The sequence below is a fragment of the Mycetomoellerius zeteki genome, unplaced genomic scaffold (assembly GCF_001594055.1).
Source record: "Mycetomoellerius zeteki isolate Tzet28-1 unplaced genomic scaffold, Tzet1.0 scaffold119, whole genome shotgun sequence".
Lineage (NCBI taxonomy): Eukaryota > Metazoa > Arthropoda > Insecta > Hymenoptera > Formicidae > Mycetomoellerius > Mycetomoellerius zeteki.
In genome coordinates this window covers 855,909-871,253 of record NW_017256116.1, presented here as the reverse complement: position 1 = coordinate 871,253, position 15,345 = coordinate 855,909, and the positions used below count along the sequence as shown (strand labels likewise).

Genomic DNA, 15,345 nt, shown 5'->3' with positions numbered 1-15,345 from the left:
AAAAAATGTATTTATCTTTCATTTTAATACAAATCTGATATTTTTGTAATAAGGAATTACATGTACATTTTGAAACAGAAATCGTGTTTTATTTCTTCTTATTTTTGTTCAGATTAATTTATAGGTTTATATTAACTGAATAGCAATTAGTAAATACTACATATATATATATATATATATATATATAAATTCTACCACCCTCGTAAATGTTTTTAGATCAAATTTTATAATTGATATAAATATAAATTATAAACATTATTAAATAAATTTGATAAAATTCTTATTAATTTATGTATATGAAATTAATATGATAAAAGGGCGTGGTCCAATTCCAATCCTCAGCCTCATTATATCGTACAGACACACATATGTAGGTCACCTTCACCGTTTTTTTTATAGGAGCATGGTTCAAATGTATCTTGTGCAAGGTCATGAATTACGCAAGTTACCGCTCTTAAAAGTTATGGAAGTCAGTCGTTACTTTCTTCACAAAATCAAAGGTCGTATGCAACATCATTGTTCGCTCAGCAGCAGTGATTGATCGATCAAAACTGAAGCGCTACGCTATAAACCAAGAATTAAAAAGATGTTTGCATAACAAAAATTACTGAATATTTTTACATAAATTTCGTGCTGCCATTTTTTGTTTCTAAAATTGTGATAGAAATAATTGGCTGTTTAATTTTGAAGAATACAATTTCGTCTTTTGAAATTAAAATTTTAAACGTTTTATTAACTTTTGCATATTCTTTAATGATAAACAATTCTTTCACACGTATACTGGAGGCAGTTTTATTTATAACCGGTACTTCCAAAAATTCACGGAAATTTGTACGAGAAGATATTTTTTGGATTTTAGGAGATCACAAGTTATAATATTATTTTTTAAAATAATTTGAAATTTAAGAGGGGTATCTTGTAACGTGCTTCTTTGCACATGCAAGCAATTACTAAAGAAAATCAACTAAACATATAAGTTGCCCCTATAATGTACGTCAATAAAGAGACAGCTCCTGTGCAACTTGACGTAAGCTTGCATCAGACAATCGTAAATGAGGAGATTGGTGCCCACTGTAGTCCACGTGATTACAGCAATATTCATGCAATATTCATATGCGAAGCACGAGATATACACAACATTACATATAAATTTAAAAGTGACATGAGAAATCAAGTTATAGGTATGTTTATGCTTTAGTATGTAAGTGTAAGTAAGCATGATATGAAATAGAATTCACATTTATTGATACTCGATATTGCATTATGAATTTCTTTTACTTCTTATATTTTTTTTATTATTTTAAGAGTTATACTGTTACACACACACACACACACACACACACACACACACACACAGAATTATTTGCTGATTATAAAAATGAATACAAAGCATTGTTTGAAAACTGTAGAAAGAATTGCTTATATGTTTATAAAGTGACGGAGCGTAAAAAAGTATAAACGGACGTAGAACTTAATAACAAATGAATGAATCGATCATACGAGCATTCTCGAGAATTCAAAAACAATCTTCAAAAATACATAATTTACTTGCAATTCCATTATAATTTTTTACGTTTTCACTTTTCAGTAATCTGTACTATGAAATGCAAATGTTGGTATATAAAAAAGATATTTTCACGTATATTTTCAGCAAACAAGCTGACGTTATTTATCGTCATTTTGACGTCAAAATGACGATAAATAACGTCAGCTTGTTTGCTGGGTTACACATACATGTAAGACAAAAATTCACACGATTTTGCGCTTCGAACGTCATAATTGCACACGATCCCAGATAACAAAATGTTTGCAGTCTTCTAACAAACTGTCAGCAGATTCGAGCAGAAAATGACAACAATTCCCAGACAGCACACAATATTTATAAAATATTTACAAAATGTTTATAAATGTTTGTAAGATTTATTTTAAATATTTGTAAATATTTTTGTGGTCTCTTAGATTGCACAGATCATAAAAAATTTATTATAAATAATATGCAATATTCATTGTAAATGTTATAGTAAAATGCTGTGAAAATAATAATACATTATAATCCAAGTAAAAAATACTTTTTAGAAATATTTATTTATATTTATCATATATATTACATAAAATATTTGGTCTATATTTTAATAATATTTCGAATAAAGCTTTATATAAAATATGTATGAAATATCTATATAACATTTCAAAAAATAAATATTAATAAATATTTTCATAAATATTTTGGAGGTGCGTTCCGAGTTACGCATGAAGCGCATGATGCATCATTTATGATGCATGATGTTCTGTTAACATCGCCTTAACATCGATATAATGTGAAGGCAAATTGTTGACAGAAACTGAGCAAATCCTGCCGACATTATCTGAGAGATTCTATTATGTTTTTTTCTAGCAGTCTGTCAACAATATTATGTATCTAATTTTGTAACAATTCTGTTGCTATTTTGTTGACATAGGGTGTAGCAGACATTTAAAAAATCTGCTTTCTACAGACTTGACTATCTGGGATTGTAGCAGGAAAACAATATTAGAACCTTAACCCGCCTAGTCATTGAAGGCGTAAAATATATTCATAGCTTAACAAGATATAAAATTTTATAACTATATGACGCAATAACACCTTACTCTGAACAGTGGCATTCGTACATGTACAACAAGAAGTTTTTGGAAAAAATGCACCACGCACACTGGACAGGTTTTCTTTAGCACGTATAAATAGACTGTTAGATTTAAACAGAGCATTCAATCGTTCCTTGTGTTTCAACGAGAAATAGAAAAACGATCATCATGTTCAAAGTAAGTGCCTTCAAAACAAACAATTTTAATTATTATTATTTGCATGATTTTCAAATTCATTAATTTATAGAAATTGATAAAAATATTATATATAATGAGGCTTCAAATGAAGATTACAGATTATTACACTTTTCTAAAATTACAATACTTGTATTAATTGTAAGAAAAGTGTATAACTCATACACTACACGATTATTAAACGTTATAATTTCATAGAACACAGAACGCGATTATCAACATATATATATATAAAACTATTTAATAATATTTTTATTTTGAGAGAAATTGGACACGATAATGTAATCTGAAAAGAATTTAAATGGCCAGTTAATATTTCAATAAATAAGATATAATATCCCGAAATTTTTAATTAATTAAAATAAATAAGCGTTATTAAATCTTGCAGCTCTTGGTGGTGTTCGGCCTCTTGGCTGTCGTAAATATCTGCTATGCCGGCTTGATTGCCGCACCAGCTGCAATTGCTATCGCTCCCGCCAAAGGTATGGATAATTGTTATTTCACATGATATATAAGATTAAGAAAATTAATATCCTGTACATTTACGATTTTGGAACCACCAAAATTATGTGTATCACATATACGAATGGTAGTCTTAAAGCTACCATTATTACGAATAAATTACCATTATTATGGATAAATGGTCGTTAGAGGATGCGAACTATTTTTTTCCATTTTTTTCGTCTGTCTACTTATAATAATCTAACATTCGCTAATTCGCTCTGTTTCAGCTGCGTGGGCTCCTGCCGCTGGATGGGGTGGTGCCGGATGGGGTGGTGCCGGATGGGGTGGTGCCGGCGCCAAAGGTATAGATAATTGTTATTTCACATGATATATAAGACTAAGAAAGTTAATATCCTGTACATTAACGATTTTGGAACCACCAAAATCATGTGTATCACATATACGAATGGTAGTCTTAAAGCTACCATTATTACGAATAAATTACCATTATTATGGATAAATGGTCGTTAGAGGATGCGAATTATTTTTTTCCATTTTTTTCGTCTGTCTACTTATAATAATCTAACATTCGCTAAATCTGTTTCAGCTGCGTGGGCTCCTGCCGCTGGATGGGGTGGTGCCGGATGGGGGGGTGCTGGATGGGGTGGTGCCGGCGCCAAAGGTATAGATAATTGTTATTTCACATGATATATAAGACTAAGAAAGTTAATATCCTGTACATTAACGATTTTGGAACCACCAAAATCATGTGTATCACATATACGAATGGTAGTCTTAAAGCTACCATTATTACGAATAAATTACCATTATTATGGATAAATGGTCGTTAGAGGATGCGAATTATTTTTTTCCATTTTTTTCGTCTGTCTACTTATAATAATCTAACATTCGCTAAATCTGTTTCAGCTGCGTGGGCTCCTGCCGCTGGATGGGGTGGTGCCGGATGGGGGGGTGCTGGATGGGGTGGTGCCGGCGCCAAAGGTATAGATAATTGTTATTTCACATGATATATAAGACTAAGAAAGTTAATATCCTGTACATTAACGATTTTGGAACCACCAAAATCATGTGTATCACATATACGAATGGTAGTCTTAAAGCTACCATTATTACGAATAAATTACCATTATTATGGATAAATGGTCGTTAGAGGATGCGAATTATTTTTTTCCATTTTTTTCGTCTGTCTACTTATAATAATCTAACATTCGCTAAATCTGTTTCAGCTGCGTGGGCTCCTGCCGCTGGATGGGGTGGTGCCGGATGGGGGGGTGCTGGATGGGGTGGTGCCGGCGCCAAAGGTATAGATAATTGTTATTTCACATGATATATAAGACTAAGAAAGTTAATATCCTGTACATTAACGATTTTGGAACCACCAAAATCATGTGTATCACATATACGAATGGTAGTCTTAAAGCTACCATTATTACGAATAAATTACCATTATTATGGATAAATGGTCGTTAGAGGATGCGAATTATTTTTTTCCATTTTTTTCGTCTGTCTACTTATAATAATCTAACATTCGCTAAATCTGTTTCAGCTGCGTGGGCTCCTGCCGCTGGATGGGGTGGTGCCGGATGGGGGGGTGCTGGATGGGGTGGTGCCGGCGCCAAAGGTATAGATAATTGTTATTTCACATGATATATAAGACTAAGAAAGTTAATATCCTGTACATTAACGATTTTGGAACCACCAAAATCATGTGTATCACATATACGAATGGTAGTCTTAAAGCTACCATTATTACGAATAAATTACCATTATTATGGATAAATGGTCGTTAGAGGATGCGAATTATTTTTTTCCATTTTTTTCGTCTGTCTACTTATAATAATCTAACATTCGCTAAATCTGTTTCAGCTGCGTGGGCTCCTGCCGCTGGATGGGGTGGTGCCGGATGGGGGGGTGCTGGATGGGGTGGTGCCGGCGCCAAAGGTATAGATAATTGTTATTTCACATGATATATAAGACTAAGAAAGTTAATATCCTGTACATTAACGATTTTGGAACCACCAAAATCATGTGTATCACATATACGAATGGTAGTCTTAAAGCTACCATTATTACGAATAAATTACCATTATTATGGATAAATGGTCGTTAGAGGATGCGAATTATTTTTTTCCATTTTTTTCGTCTGTCTACTTATAATAATCTAACATTCGCTAAATCTGTTTCAGCTGCGTGGGCTCCTGCCGCTGGATGGGGTGGTGCCGGATGGGGGGGTGCTGGATGGGGTGGTGCCGGCGCCAAAGGTATAGATAATTGTTATTTCACATGATATATAAGACTAAGAAAGTTAATATCCTGTACATTAACGATTTTGGAACCACCAAAATCATGTGTATCACATATACGAATGGTAGTCTTAAAGCTACCATTATTACGAATAAATTACCATTATTATGGATAAATGGTCGTTAGAGGATGCGAATTATTTTTTTCCATTTTTTTCGTCTGTCTACTTATAATAATCTAACATTCGCTAAATCTGTTTCAGCTGCGTGGGCTCCTGCCGCTGGATGGGGTGGTGCCGGATGGGGGGGTGCTGGATGGGGTGGTGCCGGCGCCAAAGGTATAGATAATTGTTATTTCACATGATATATAAGACTAAGAAAGTTAATATCCTGTACATTAACGATTTTGGAACCACCAAAATCATGTGTATCACATATACGAATGGTAGTCTTAAAGCTACCATTATTACGAATAAATTACCATTATTATGGATAAATGGTCGTTAGAGGATGCGAATTATTTTTTTCCATTTTTTTCGTCTGTCTACTTATAATAATCTAACATTCGCTAAATCTGTTTCAGCTGCGTGGGCTCCTGCCGCTGGATGGGGTGGTGCCGGATGGGGGGGTGCTGGATGGGGTGGTGCCGGCGCCAAAGGTATAGATAATTGTTATTTCACATGATATATAAGACTAAGAAAGTTAATATCCTGTACATTAACGATTTTGGAACCACCAAAATCATGTGTATCACATATACGAATGGTAGTCTTAAAGCTACCATTATTACGAATAAATTACCATTATTATGGATAAATGGTCGTTAGAGGATGCGAATTATTTTTTTCCATTTTTTTCGTCTGTCTACTTATAATAATCTAACATTCGCTAAATCTGTTTCAGCTGCGTGGGCTCCTGCCGCTGGATGGGGTGGTGCCGGATGGGGTGGTGCCGGATGGGGTGGTGCCGGCGCCAAAGGTATAGATAATTGTTATTTCACATGATATATAAGACTAAGAAAGTTAATATCCTGTACATTAACGATTTTGGAACCACCAAAATCATGTGTATCACATATACGAATGGTAGTCTTAAAGCTACCATTATTACGAATAAATTACCATTATTATGGATAAATGGTCGTTAGAGGATGCGAATTATTTTTTTCCATTTTTTTCGTCTGTCTACTTATAATAATCTAACATTCGCTAAATCTGTTTCAGCTGCGTGGGCTCCTGCCGCTGGATGGGGTGGTGCCGGATGGGGTGGTGCTGGATGGGGTGATGCTGGATGGGGTGGTGCTGGATGGGGTAAGGGGAGCTGGGGTGCCGCTCCCCTTGGATTAGGACTTAAGTTAGGCTAAATCTTTTTTACACTGATAAAAAACCCGCCACTATCCCACCAATAACTACACATCGCAAAATGTACCTTGCCTTTAATATCAGATACATACAAATTTGTTGATGCATTTCGCAATTCTCCCTGAAGTCAATATTCGCAAAATTCTTTCCTTTTTCTATTAGAACATTTTTCCTCCGTCCCACTTGAAATTGTTGATAAATTATTGATAAGTGCCGCGACAAAAAAAAATATGAAATAATAATAAAATTTCACATAAAAAAAACTTGAATGTTGTTCTTTCAAAAAGCATTTTACCCCCAACATCTTTCTTACAAATTAAACTCTTCTTAAAATAAAATGATATGCGTAACACGTACGATAGAGTAACTTCTGCCACACATCTTGTGATTCGTAGTTATAATTCAATCTCTTAAGAAACGAATAGACTCATGGATTGAAAAATGAAGCTTTGATTATAGATTATAGATTTTTATTGCGTAACTACTTACATCGTAGTGTCATTAGTTTGCCACGTACAGAAGTATATAGTTACAAGTATCCAGGATTTTCGAATAAATATATGTATATTATATCATATAAAGTCGCGTGATATGGATGTGATTTAGTAAGCATAGGCAATTCCGATCGGGCTGCTGTAGCTCATATGAGATACCTCAACGGCCGGCGAGTAAGCTCCCCCCCCCCCCCCAGCCGCTGGTACAGCGGCTGCAGCGTAAGTCAACGGGGCTGGATGAGCAAAATGAGCATAGGTAGTGACAGCAGGATTAGTTACACGGATATCGGCCTTGCTCGAACTAGAGAAAGGTGTGTCGATGGTTTTCGTTTGCGTGGCCACTTGCGCCAGATTACCATGGCTACGTAATATATTGTCGGACGTCGACGTGATGGCGGGTTGAACGTGCGCTATCGGCTCGATATGATACTGCAGGGCGGAAGGCAGTCCGATATAGCCGGCGTTAGCCACAGCCAAAACGCAGACGATTACGAATAGCTAAAATAGAATTTTCAGTAATGACTTAAAACTTTAAGAGCACAGATTTATTCTTATAAATATGTTTCCTGTATTAGATAAAATCTTATTCATTATAATTGATTGTACATACCTTAGCTGCCATTATGTTATGCGGGGAAGATCCTGCGATGACTTCAATCGTGTCTGAACCGAAATACGAATGCTACAATCCGTGACAATCGGTACTTTTATACTTGGCGGACAAACGACGAGCTACACGAAATCTTTCGGTACCCTCAGTTCGTCATGGTGGGATATAGGGTCAAGGATATTCTTAATATTGCGCCATCCTCCGAACGTCTTGCTCCCTGTTGAATCATTATGCCCTTCCGATGATTTATAGGTACCTAAAATGTATGGGTATGTTTTCTCTTATCTATAACATGCGAAATAATATTAGTTATCTATCTCTATTTCTAACAATATTTAAATTTTATAAAATCTCATTATTTAATAACAATGCCTTGAACTTCTAAAGATATTCACAGTTTGCACATGGTTTAGTGTAAAAAAAGACCTAAACAATTTCAAGGATGCACAGTAATCAAATTCGTTCAATCAGAAAAATTCGTCCTAAGGAGTAAAATTCTGAATTTTCTTATTTTTTTATAAGACTTAAGGATGTATCACACATACAGTCCCTGCAAAGCAAATTAAATTTGGAAATATGTTTAATACTTACACCTCAACTATTTACATATGAAAGTTGTGTGAATAAGATTACATTTTTATTTAATAACACATTTTTGTCGTTTATTTATTTTGTTTGTTATTAATTTTATTGTTAAAAATTAAAATTTTTTTAATAACAAAAATCTAAATTTTTTTATATTCTATTATTAAGTTCTTTAAATATTCAAAATAACTTATACAGTTTCATTGCGATTCACTGATTAGTTACAAAGTATAGAAAAAATAAATATTTTGTTTATTTATTGGGCAACTAGTTCATGCATCGCAATGAAACTCTGTACATAAATAATCTTGAATATACATTATGTATTTATATTAAAGAATTGAAATTTTTGTCATTTATTTTATAATACCTTTCCATGCATTTTTATTAGAGTACAGATTAAAAAAATACTATTTATTAAAATATATATAACTTATGATCTAGATAGTAAACCGTCACTAAATTTATTGTATTATTTTTAAATGTGATTTAGAATAATCTATAATTTTTTTCATAATTTCGTTATCATTTTGAAAATATGTATAAAACATTCTTAAAGCGAATTTTATATATATATATATACACACATATTTATATATTTAGAAAATTATATATACATATATATCAAAATATTATATATTCTCGCAAATAAAATATAAGCAAAAGAAATAAAGCAAAGCAATATGGAGAACGAATAGCTTTCTTGTTTTGCTTTCAATTTAATATTTACAAATATAAAATTTCAATTTTCATATATTGTTATATTAAAACATTATATGTACGAATTGTATGCATCAATTTGTGCCGCACCTTCGTCTTCAAAACTGGAACATCCGGCTTGGCCACGCCTCTGAGCGGAAAGTAGTCTAGCCTTGTGCTCCCTCTTAAACTTTTTCTTTTGGGGCATAACTCGTTACAATTACATTTCATTCTGTATTCAGGAAACTGGTATTGATCATTATCAGCATCTTAATTTTACGTAAATAAAGATAAATCTGCATTCCTTGTTCCAATTCTGTATGAATTCTTGATATACTTTGGACATTCAGAAATTTTATTTGTTAGTGAATAATATGGGGAAGAGAGAGAGAGAGATTTAAATATACAACATAATAAAATAAAAAAATATTAATAATAAAATTTATCCAAATATTATATAATACAGATTTTATTGTTATTAAAATAATATCAATAATTGTAGAAAAATATGAACTGATGAATTTTTTATATGCTCTTTTTTATTAGTTATACATCTACAATTTATTCTATTTCTGCTAACAACATTGAGCACGTGCCATCATAGAAATTTTTTGCGCCTTCTGCACTATATCAGGACAACGTCGTCGCCTTACTAATCTGCAATCTTGAAAAAAACCTTCATTTCTCGGAAATCCATGCGATCCATCAGCATAAGTCACTAAACCTGTGGTTAATGAATAAAAAATATGTAACAATAATTAACATTTGAATTATAATTAAAAATTATGTTTGTATCTCTTAGTCCGATAGTCAGAATAGTTGCAGCGCTTTATTTGCAAAACTATGAAGTAATTAATAATAAATTATCAACTTAATTATGCACCTAAGCCCCAGACACGACCTCCACGAAATTCCCCTTCAAATTTCATTCCATCGGCTCGCCAGAACACACCATGGCCGTGAAACCATCCTTGCATAAATTCTCCCTCATACCTAAGAAAAAGAGAATGGTCTTGTACAAATATATATGGGACGACATTCTGAGTGAAACGCGTAATTTCGAAGTAAACTTGCTGTATAAAACTTACTTTGCTCCGTCGGAAAATACAATCACTCCCAAGCCGGAGCATAATCCATTTTGAAATCCTCCATCGTACCGCGTTCCATCCGAAAGAACTAATAAACCAGCACCGTGTTTTAGACCCCTACGATTCCAATCGCCAATGTATTTTGTTCCGTCGTCATATTTGTATGCACCATTCTTTGCCACACCTGTAGATGCATGTATGCAGGTATTTAAAATAAGAAAATTAAATATTCTATTCTATTCAATAAAAAAAATGCCTTTTCTTCTTAACGTTTCATGGATAAATGATGATAATATTTCAATTAAATAAATAAAAGAGAATTCTAATTATATATTAAAACAAATGAAGTAAATTTTACAATCATATATTCTTACCGTCGCTCATGTCTGCACTGTACTGAACGCATTTAAGTTAGCTGCGATTTTAATCCACTTACAAAAATCAATTCTTTATTCAATTAAGAAAGATATCTGGGATAAACAGGCATAAAGAGACCCTGGGAGACGTTCGGGAAAGTATATTACGGATTAGATACGTAAATAAAAACAATCATATACGAATTTACAGATATTATGTTAATATTTAATAATAAGAAATTTACATTTTTCAGAATGTATATAAAGGCAAAAAATATTTATAAAATCACATTCTCAGGAAACATGGTAGTGTCTTGGCGCTAAAATATATGTACATATACAAAACCAAATTGCAATATCATTCCTTTGACTGTTCTCCAGATGCACCCACTAAGTACCATCGTGTTCTCGCATTCACTGCAGCCTTTCTTACTAAACGTTTACGATCATCGATTATTACCCCCAATTTGTTTAATACAGTTTGTTTGTATGGATTGATTAGAATAGTGGGATAGTTAGCATAGTGCGTTAGGCACTCTAAAATCGCAATTCTAACACCCTATGAATATAAGTATTGATTTATATAATGATATAATGAAAGTTAAAAAAGTGAAAATTAATGTAAATAATTACCATGATTCGATGCGTTGATAATTGCATAAGCCTTGGTATAACACATTGTAAATTATCAGAAAATACATCGTGTTTAGTGTCAAGTAATAGTTTAAATGACATCAATGTCCAGAGTACTAAATATTCATTGCTAAGAGATAGAGACTCAATCAACAGCGGTACTAACTAACAACATAATATATTAATCAAAATATTTTTATTGCAAGGTAATATTTTTATCATTGATGCATCATGAAAACTTACCTCAGTTAAATGCAAAAATAATAATTCTTCAGGCATTTGTTCTAGTAAATGTACCAAAGCAATAAGATAATTCTGTCTCATTGTGCTTGTAAAATTAATATTTTGTCGTAATAAATATTCGAACACTCTTTGTTTATAAAAAATTTTCACATCACAGAAATTTTCTGTTATCAAAATATCTTCAGATTTACTTACTAAAATTTGATATTGTTTACCTACAAATTGACCTATTTCATCATGAGTTAATAAGAGTGTAAGCTGTAAAAACAAATGGAGACAATATTATTTTTTATCTCTATTTTTTTTTATTTATATTATAACCGAGTATTAAATTATTATAATTAAACCATATACATACATTCTCTAGAAAGTATTGAGACTTTGCGTATCCTCTCATGACGAGTGCTTTAGTCATCCAAATTTGAAAGTTAACTGTATGTTGTTTTAATTTAATGTCATTGTCCGCACTTAAATTATTATTTATTTTGTTTTCCAGATAAGATACAATTCTGTCGAGATCTGACACTTTTATTTTATTTAATAATACAGATAAAAATTTACAGCTTGTTTGCCTTGTATTCAGATTGCAATTACTAGTTGCAAGATTATACAGATTTTCCACCATATTATTATTTAGGTTCAAATCAATATCTTTTCGTAAAGAAGTGAAAAGATTCATCATTATAGTTACATCAGTTGCAGGAATCTTTGTATCTAAAGCCACAGCATATTTCGCTACAATTGCACGTTGTTCTTCAATTGTAAGATTTCGTACAATTAACTGGCAGATGTTTGATATCAACATTTTATGATCGACAGTATTTGTCTCATATAAAATTAGTTTATCAATAATATGACATTCCTTATATAGAAATTGATGTATGTTGTAATCAGATTTCTTTAAAGCAATTAACTTCTGGATATTTAGTAATACTGTAATATATATATCAGTATTAACAGTGTCCGTTAATACTGTAACAATTTTCGGGAGTATTATACAACCTAATTCACGTATTTTTGCAATTGCTGATAAAGCTTTTATTCTACGTTTCAATAATTCTATTTCCATTTCATCTGAAACATTTCATTAATATTACTTTTATGTATTGATAGTAAGTTTACATCAACTGTATATTTAACTTACCTATATTTGATAACAATCTTTCTTTAACTAGCATTATTATTTCTTCAAGATACAACGTTGTAAAATCTATGATAGTTGTATGACATATAATTTGTATTTTATCGCATCCTGTTTCAATTTCATTACATATCGCATTATATAATATAGAGCGTTGTACATTGTTTAAATGTGCCTTTTGGATCGTTAAACCAAAGAATATTTTACTTTTTAGTTCAATATTTTCTACTGTTAAACTATCTAAATATGTTTGAGGTATATTCGTCCATGATAATTCTGGAACATCTGGATTAAATTTTATTTATATATTATATATAAATATATAAAATATCACACTATTGTATTATAGTTCAATATATAATAATATATTTTAACTTACCTTGAAAGCAAAAATCATAATAAGAACATATTTTCATCAAATTATTTAATGTTTCTATCAATGCAATCTTATCGTTTAATGAATTCTTTGTAGAGTATTGTCCAATACACAAAGGTATTACCATTTGCAATATTTGTACACATATTGTTTTATTAATTGCAGCTATTGTTTCCAGTAGTGTTTGGGCAGGTCTATACAAACTAAATTGTACATCGCATAATGACGATTTTACGTCAACGATTATTTTGTCAATAAAATTTTTGCAAACAGTTTCATCAACTGTTATAACTTTAATTAAAGATGTTATTGCTTGTAAAGCAGCGTCTCTTATTTCAACGTCTCTTCCTGGTATTACTTCTTTTTTTAAAGTTGTCCATAAATCTGGTAGGTATGATTCTATCTTCGACAATCCAAATATTTTAACACTTTCACGAAGTAAATTTAAAGAGTCAAGTTTAGCAACCCTGAGAGTAGAATATGATTTATCAATTATAATAGGTAAGCAATACTCTGCAAACTCTGGAACGGCACATAAGCAGGGTGCTAATTTTTCTGCTAAATCTTCTCTCGTTACATTTAGGTCCTCTATGCCAGACTGTAAAACATTTATAAATTAAATATATTCAAATGTTACATGAAAAAGACAAGACAGAAAAATAAATTGATAATGTAATTACAGGATTAAAATCAACTGGAAAATAACATGCCATAACTTCAAACATTTCTTCGGTTAAATGACCTAATGGAAAACTTTTTATAAAATGTGGTAGTATATTAAACAATAACAAGAGGTTATTTGGGTCTCTTTCACCATCCATAGAGCTGATAATACCATAAACTAAATCTGGTCCCATGGATTTCAAATCATTTAATCTAGTTTCTATCAAACTTTTAATTATTAAGTATATTTTACGACGTTCGGGTAACAATTGAGATTGACATTGAACATGTTCAAACATAACTCTTAATAAGGACGACGATGCATTCTGAGGAAAATGAATCATGTTCACCTAAAAAGAAATTTATAAACAATTAATAAAAGTGAAAAATAATGCAAGAGATACGAATGCATCTTAGACATGCTTACAGTTGCTTGAATACCATTTAACACAGATGGTATAATACTATAATGATCCTTCATTCTGTTGCAATAAAACGTTGTAATAAAATATAATTCTGATTCAGTAAGATAATCTTGGGGTAATTGCAATAAAACCGAGGAAAGAGCTGTAACCCCTTTTTCTCTCGTAAGAACATTTTGGTCTGTCATATAGGAACCTAGTGTCTCCACAAACGTATAAAGTTTTATAGAACCTGATTTTATTTCTAAAACAAAACATTTAGTTTGTTCTATGATATAATATTAGATTAATATTTATAACTATATAATAAAATTTATCCATTTCAATCATACTTGTTACATTAAGAGGTATAACAGTTCTCACATAGAAAGATTTATATTTATATAAATGTGTAACTTGAAATTTTATTAAATTTCTCTGAGTTAAAGAAATGATTAAATTAAAAGAATTAAGTTAGTTATTTGATTCTAAAAAGTATTTGAACGTAAAGATTTAATTTTTGTATCTCTGACAACTACTAAGTTTTTAATATAACACAAGTACATAAAAAATTCATTTTAAAAAGATTTTTGTAAGATACATACCGGAAGCTATATTTCTGCATAGTGAATTAAGAGCCGTTGTATCTTTAAAACTAATATCTAATCGCTCTTTTAAATCAAAATTCGGTGACGAAGCCATAACCAAAAAATGTTATTTACACGAGACATTCAGCACATGCCCGAACTTCGGTAAAGAAAGCAACTAGAGAGAATGTAAAAAGAGAGAGATTGGGCGCATTCAGAGAATTCTATTCTTTTAGATCATCCAATCAGCATTTTAGATCTGGAAGAATACATCAATGGCTGTATTCAGCAGAACGTTTGTTTTGCAACTGTTGGAAGTTTCCTTCGCGCTAATTGGATCATACTTTTAGATCTAGAAGAATGGTCCTATCTCAGCAGACAATGGGTGCGTTCAGCAGAACGTTTGTTTTGCAACTGTTGGAAGTTTCCTTCGCGCTGATTGGATCATACTTTTAGATCTAGAAGAATGGTCCTATCTCAGCAGACAATCATAAAACGGTTGCAAAACTGTTGAGTCTGCTGAACGCAGCCATTCATAAAACGGTTGCAAAACTGTTGAGTCTGCTGAACGCAGCCACTGGCT

At 31.8% G+C, this 15,345-nt stretch overlaps 5 protein-coding genes across 11 annotated transcripts; 2 read left to right on the top strand and 3 right to left on the bottom strand.

The window, feature by feature from the left end:
* Positions 1-2,706: 2,706 nt before the first annotated feature.
* Positions 2,707-6,224, top strand: LOC108730467 (spidroin-1-like). 2 transcript variants are annotated; one of them, XM_018460192.1, is made up of 11 exons: positions 2,707-2,799; positions 3,206-3,299; positions 3,549-3,623; positions 3,869-3,943; positions 4,189-4,263; positions 4,509-4,583; positions 4,829-4,903; positions 5,149-5,223; positions 5,469-5,543; positions 5,789-5,863; positions 6,109-6,224. In XM_018460192.1, exons 1-11 carry the CDS (start codon positions 2,791-2,793, stop codon positions 6,207-6,209), a joined length of 804 nt encoding a protein of 267 aa, XP_018315694.1. In that variant the 5' UTR covers positions 2,707-2,790; the 3' UTR covers positions 6,210-6,224. The 2 variants fall into 2 exon arrangements, with proteins under 2 accessions (XP_018315694.1, XP_018315700.1); XM_018460198.1 differs by lacking the exon at positions 3,549-3,623.
* Positions 6,225-6,340: 116 nt separating this feature from the next.
* LOC108730497 (vicilin-like seed storage protein At2g28490) lies at positions 6,341-7,033 on the top strand. 5 transcript variants are annotated; one of them, XM_018460257.1, is made up of 2 exons: positions 6,341-6,474; positions 6,765-7,033. In XM_018460257.1, the coding sequence occupies exons 1-2, from the start codon at positions 6,356-6,358 to the stop codon at positions 6,886-6,888; spliced, it is 243 nt and encodes an 80-aa protein (XP_018315759.1). In that variant the 5' UTR covers positions 6,341-6,355; the 3' UTR covers positions 6,889-7,033. The 5 variants fall into 5 exon arrangements, with proteins under 5 accessions (XP_018315759.1, XP_018315767.1, XP_018315751.1 ...); XM_018460265.1 differs by having other exon boundaries at positions 6,341-6,488; positions 6,779-7,033; XM_018460249.1 differs by having other exon boundaries at positions 6,341-6,489.
* A 306-nt stretch (positions 7,034-7,339) lies between these two features.
* Positions 7,340-8,089, bottom strand: LOC108730491 (cuticle protein 67-like). Its single transcript, XM_018460219.1, has 2 exons — positions 7,991-8,089; positions 7,340-7,878 (listed from the first exon to the last, which is right to left on the bottom strand). The coding sequence occupies exons 1-2, from the start codon at positions 8,000-8,002 to the stop codon at positions 7,489-7,491; spliced, it is 402 nt and encodes a 133-aa protein (XP_018315721.1). The 5' UTR covers positions 8,003-8,089; the 3' UTR covers positions 7,340-7,488.
* Positions 8,090-9,834: 1,745 nt separating this feature from the next.
* Positions 9,835-10,879, bottom strand: rtp (MORN repeat-containing protein retinophilin). Its single transcript, XM_018460207.1, has 4 exons — positions 10,737-10,879; positions 10,363-10,546; positions 10,158-10,267; positions 9,835-9,998 (listed from the first exon to the last, which is right to left on the bottom strand). The coding sequence occupies exons 1-4, from the start codon at positions 10,744-10,746 to the stop codon at positions 9,850-9,852; spliced, it is 453 nt and encodes a 150-aa protein (XP_018315709.1). The 5' UTR covers positions 10,747-10,879; the 3' UTR covers positions 9,835-9,849.
* Positions 10,880-11,034: 155 nt separating this feature from the next.
* Mms19 (MMS19 nucleotide excision repair protein) lies at positions 11,035-14,922 on the bottom strand. Of its 2 annotated transcripts, XM_018460161.1 has the most exons (9): positions 14,781-14,922; positions 14,202-14,440; positions 13,792-14,124; positions 13,115-13,709; positions 12,739-13,020; positions 11,953-12,668; positions 11,595-11,852; positions 11,352-11,516; positions 11,035-11,277 (listed from the first exon to the last, which is right to left on the bottom strand). In XM_018460161.1, exons 1-9 carry the CDS (start codon positions 14,875-14,877, stop codon positions 11,077-11,079), a joined length of 2,886 nt encoding a protein of 961 aa, XP_018315663.1. In that variant the 5' UTR covers positions 14,878-14,922; the 3' UTR covers positions 11,035-11,076. The 2 variants fall into 2 exon arrangements, with proteins under 2 accessions (XP_018315663.1, XP_018315672.1); XM_018460170.1 differs by lacking the exon at positions 11,035-11,277 and having other exon boundaries at positions 11,427-11,512.
* Between the last annotated feature and the right edge of the window lie 423 nt (positions 14,923-15,345).

Bases quoted from the DNA above. Each gene is read 5' to 3' on its own strand.
- LOC108730467 (XM_018460192.1), top strand. The intron at 3,944-4,188 runs GTATAGATAATT...AATCTGTTTCAG, and splicing joins GGGTGGTGCCGGCGCCAAAG to CTGCGTGGGCTCCTGCCGCT. The intron at 4,584-4,828 runs GTATAGATAATT...AATCTGTTTCAG, and splicing joins GGGTGGTGCCGGCGCCAAAG to CTGCGTGGGCTCCTGCCGCT.
- Mms19 (XM_018460161.1), bottom strand. From the start codon at position 14,877: ATGGCTTCGTCACCGAATTTTGATTTAAAAGAGCGATTAGATATTAGT. The intron at 13,021-13,114 runs GTAAGTTAAAAT...AATTTAATCCAG, and splicing joins TTATGATTTTTGCTTTCAAG to ATGTTCCAGAATTATCATGG. The intron at 11,278-11,351 runs GTAATTATTTAC...TTATATTCATAG, and splicing joins TATCAACGCATCGAATCATG to GGTGTTAGAATTGCGATTTT.
- rtp (XM_018460207.1), bottom strand. The intron at 10,268-10,362 runs GTAAGTTTTATA...TCTTTTTCTTAG, and splicing joins GTATTTTCCGACGGAGCAAA to GTATGAGGGAGAATTTATGC. The intron at 9,999-10,157 runs GTGCATAATTAA...CATTAACCACAG, and splicing joins AGGTCGTGTCTGGGGCTTAG to GTTTAGTGACTTATGCTGAT.
- LOC108730497 (XM_018460231.1), top strand. From the start codon at position 6,356: ATGCGAATTATTTTTTTCCATTTTTTTCGTCTGTCTACTTATAATAAT. The intron at 6,504-6,748 runs GTATAGATAATT...AATCTGTTTCAG, and splicing joins GGGTGGTGCCGGCGCCAAAG to CTGCGTGGGCTCCTGCCGCT.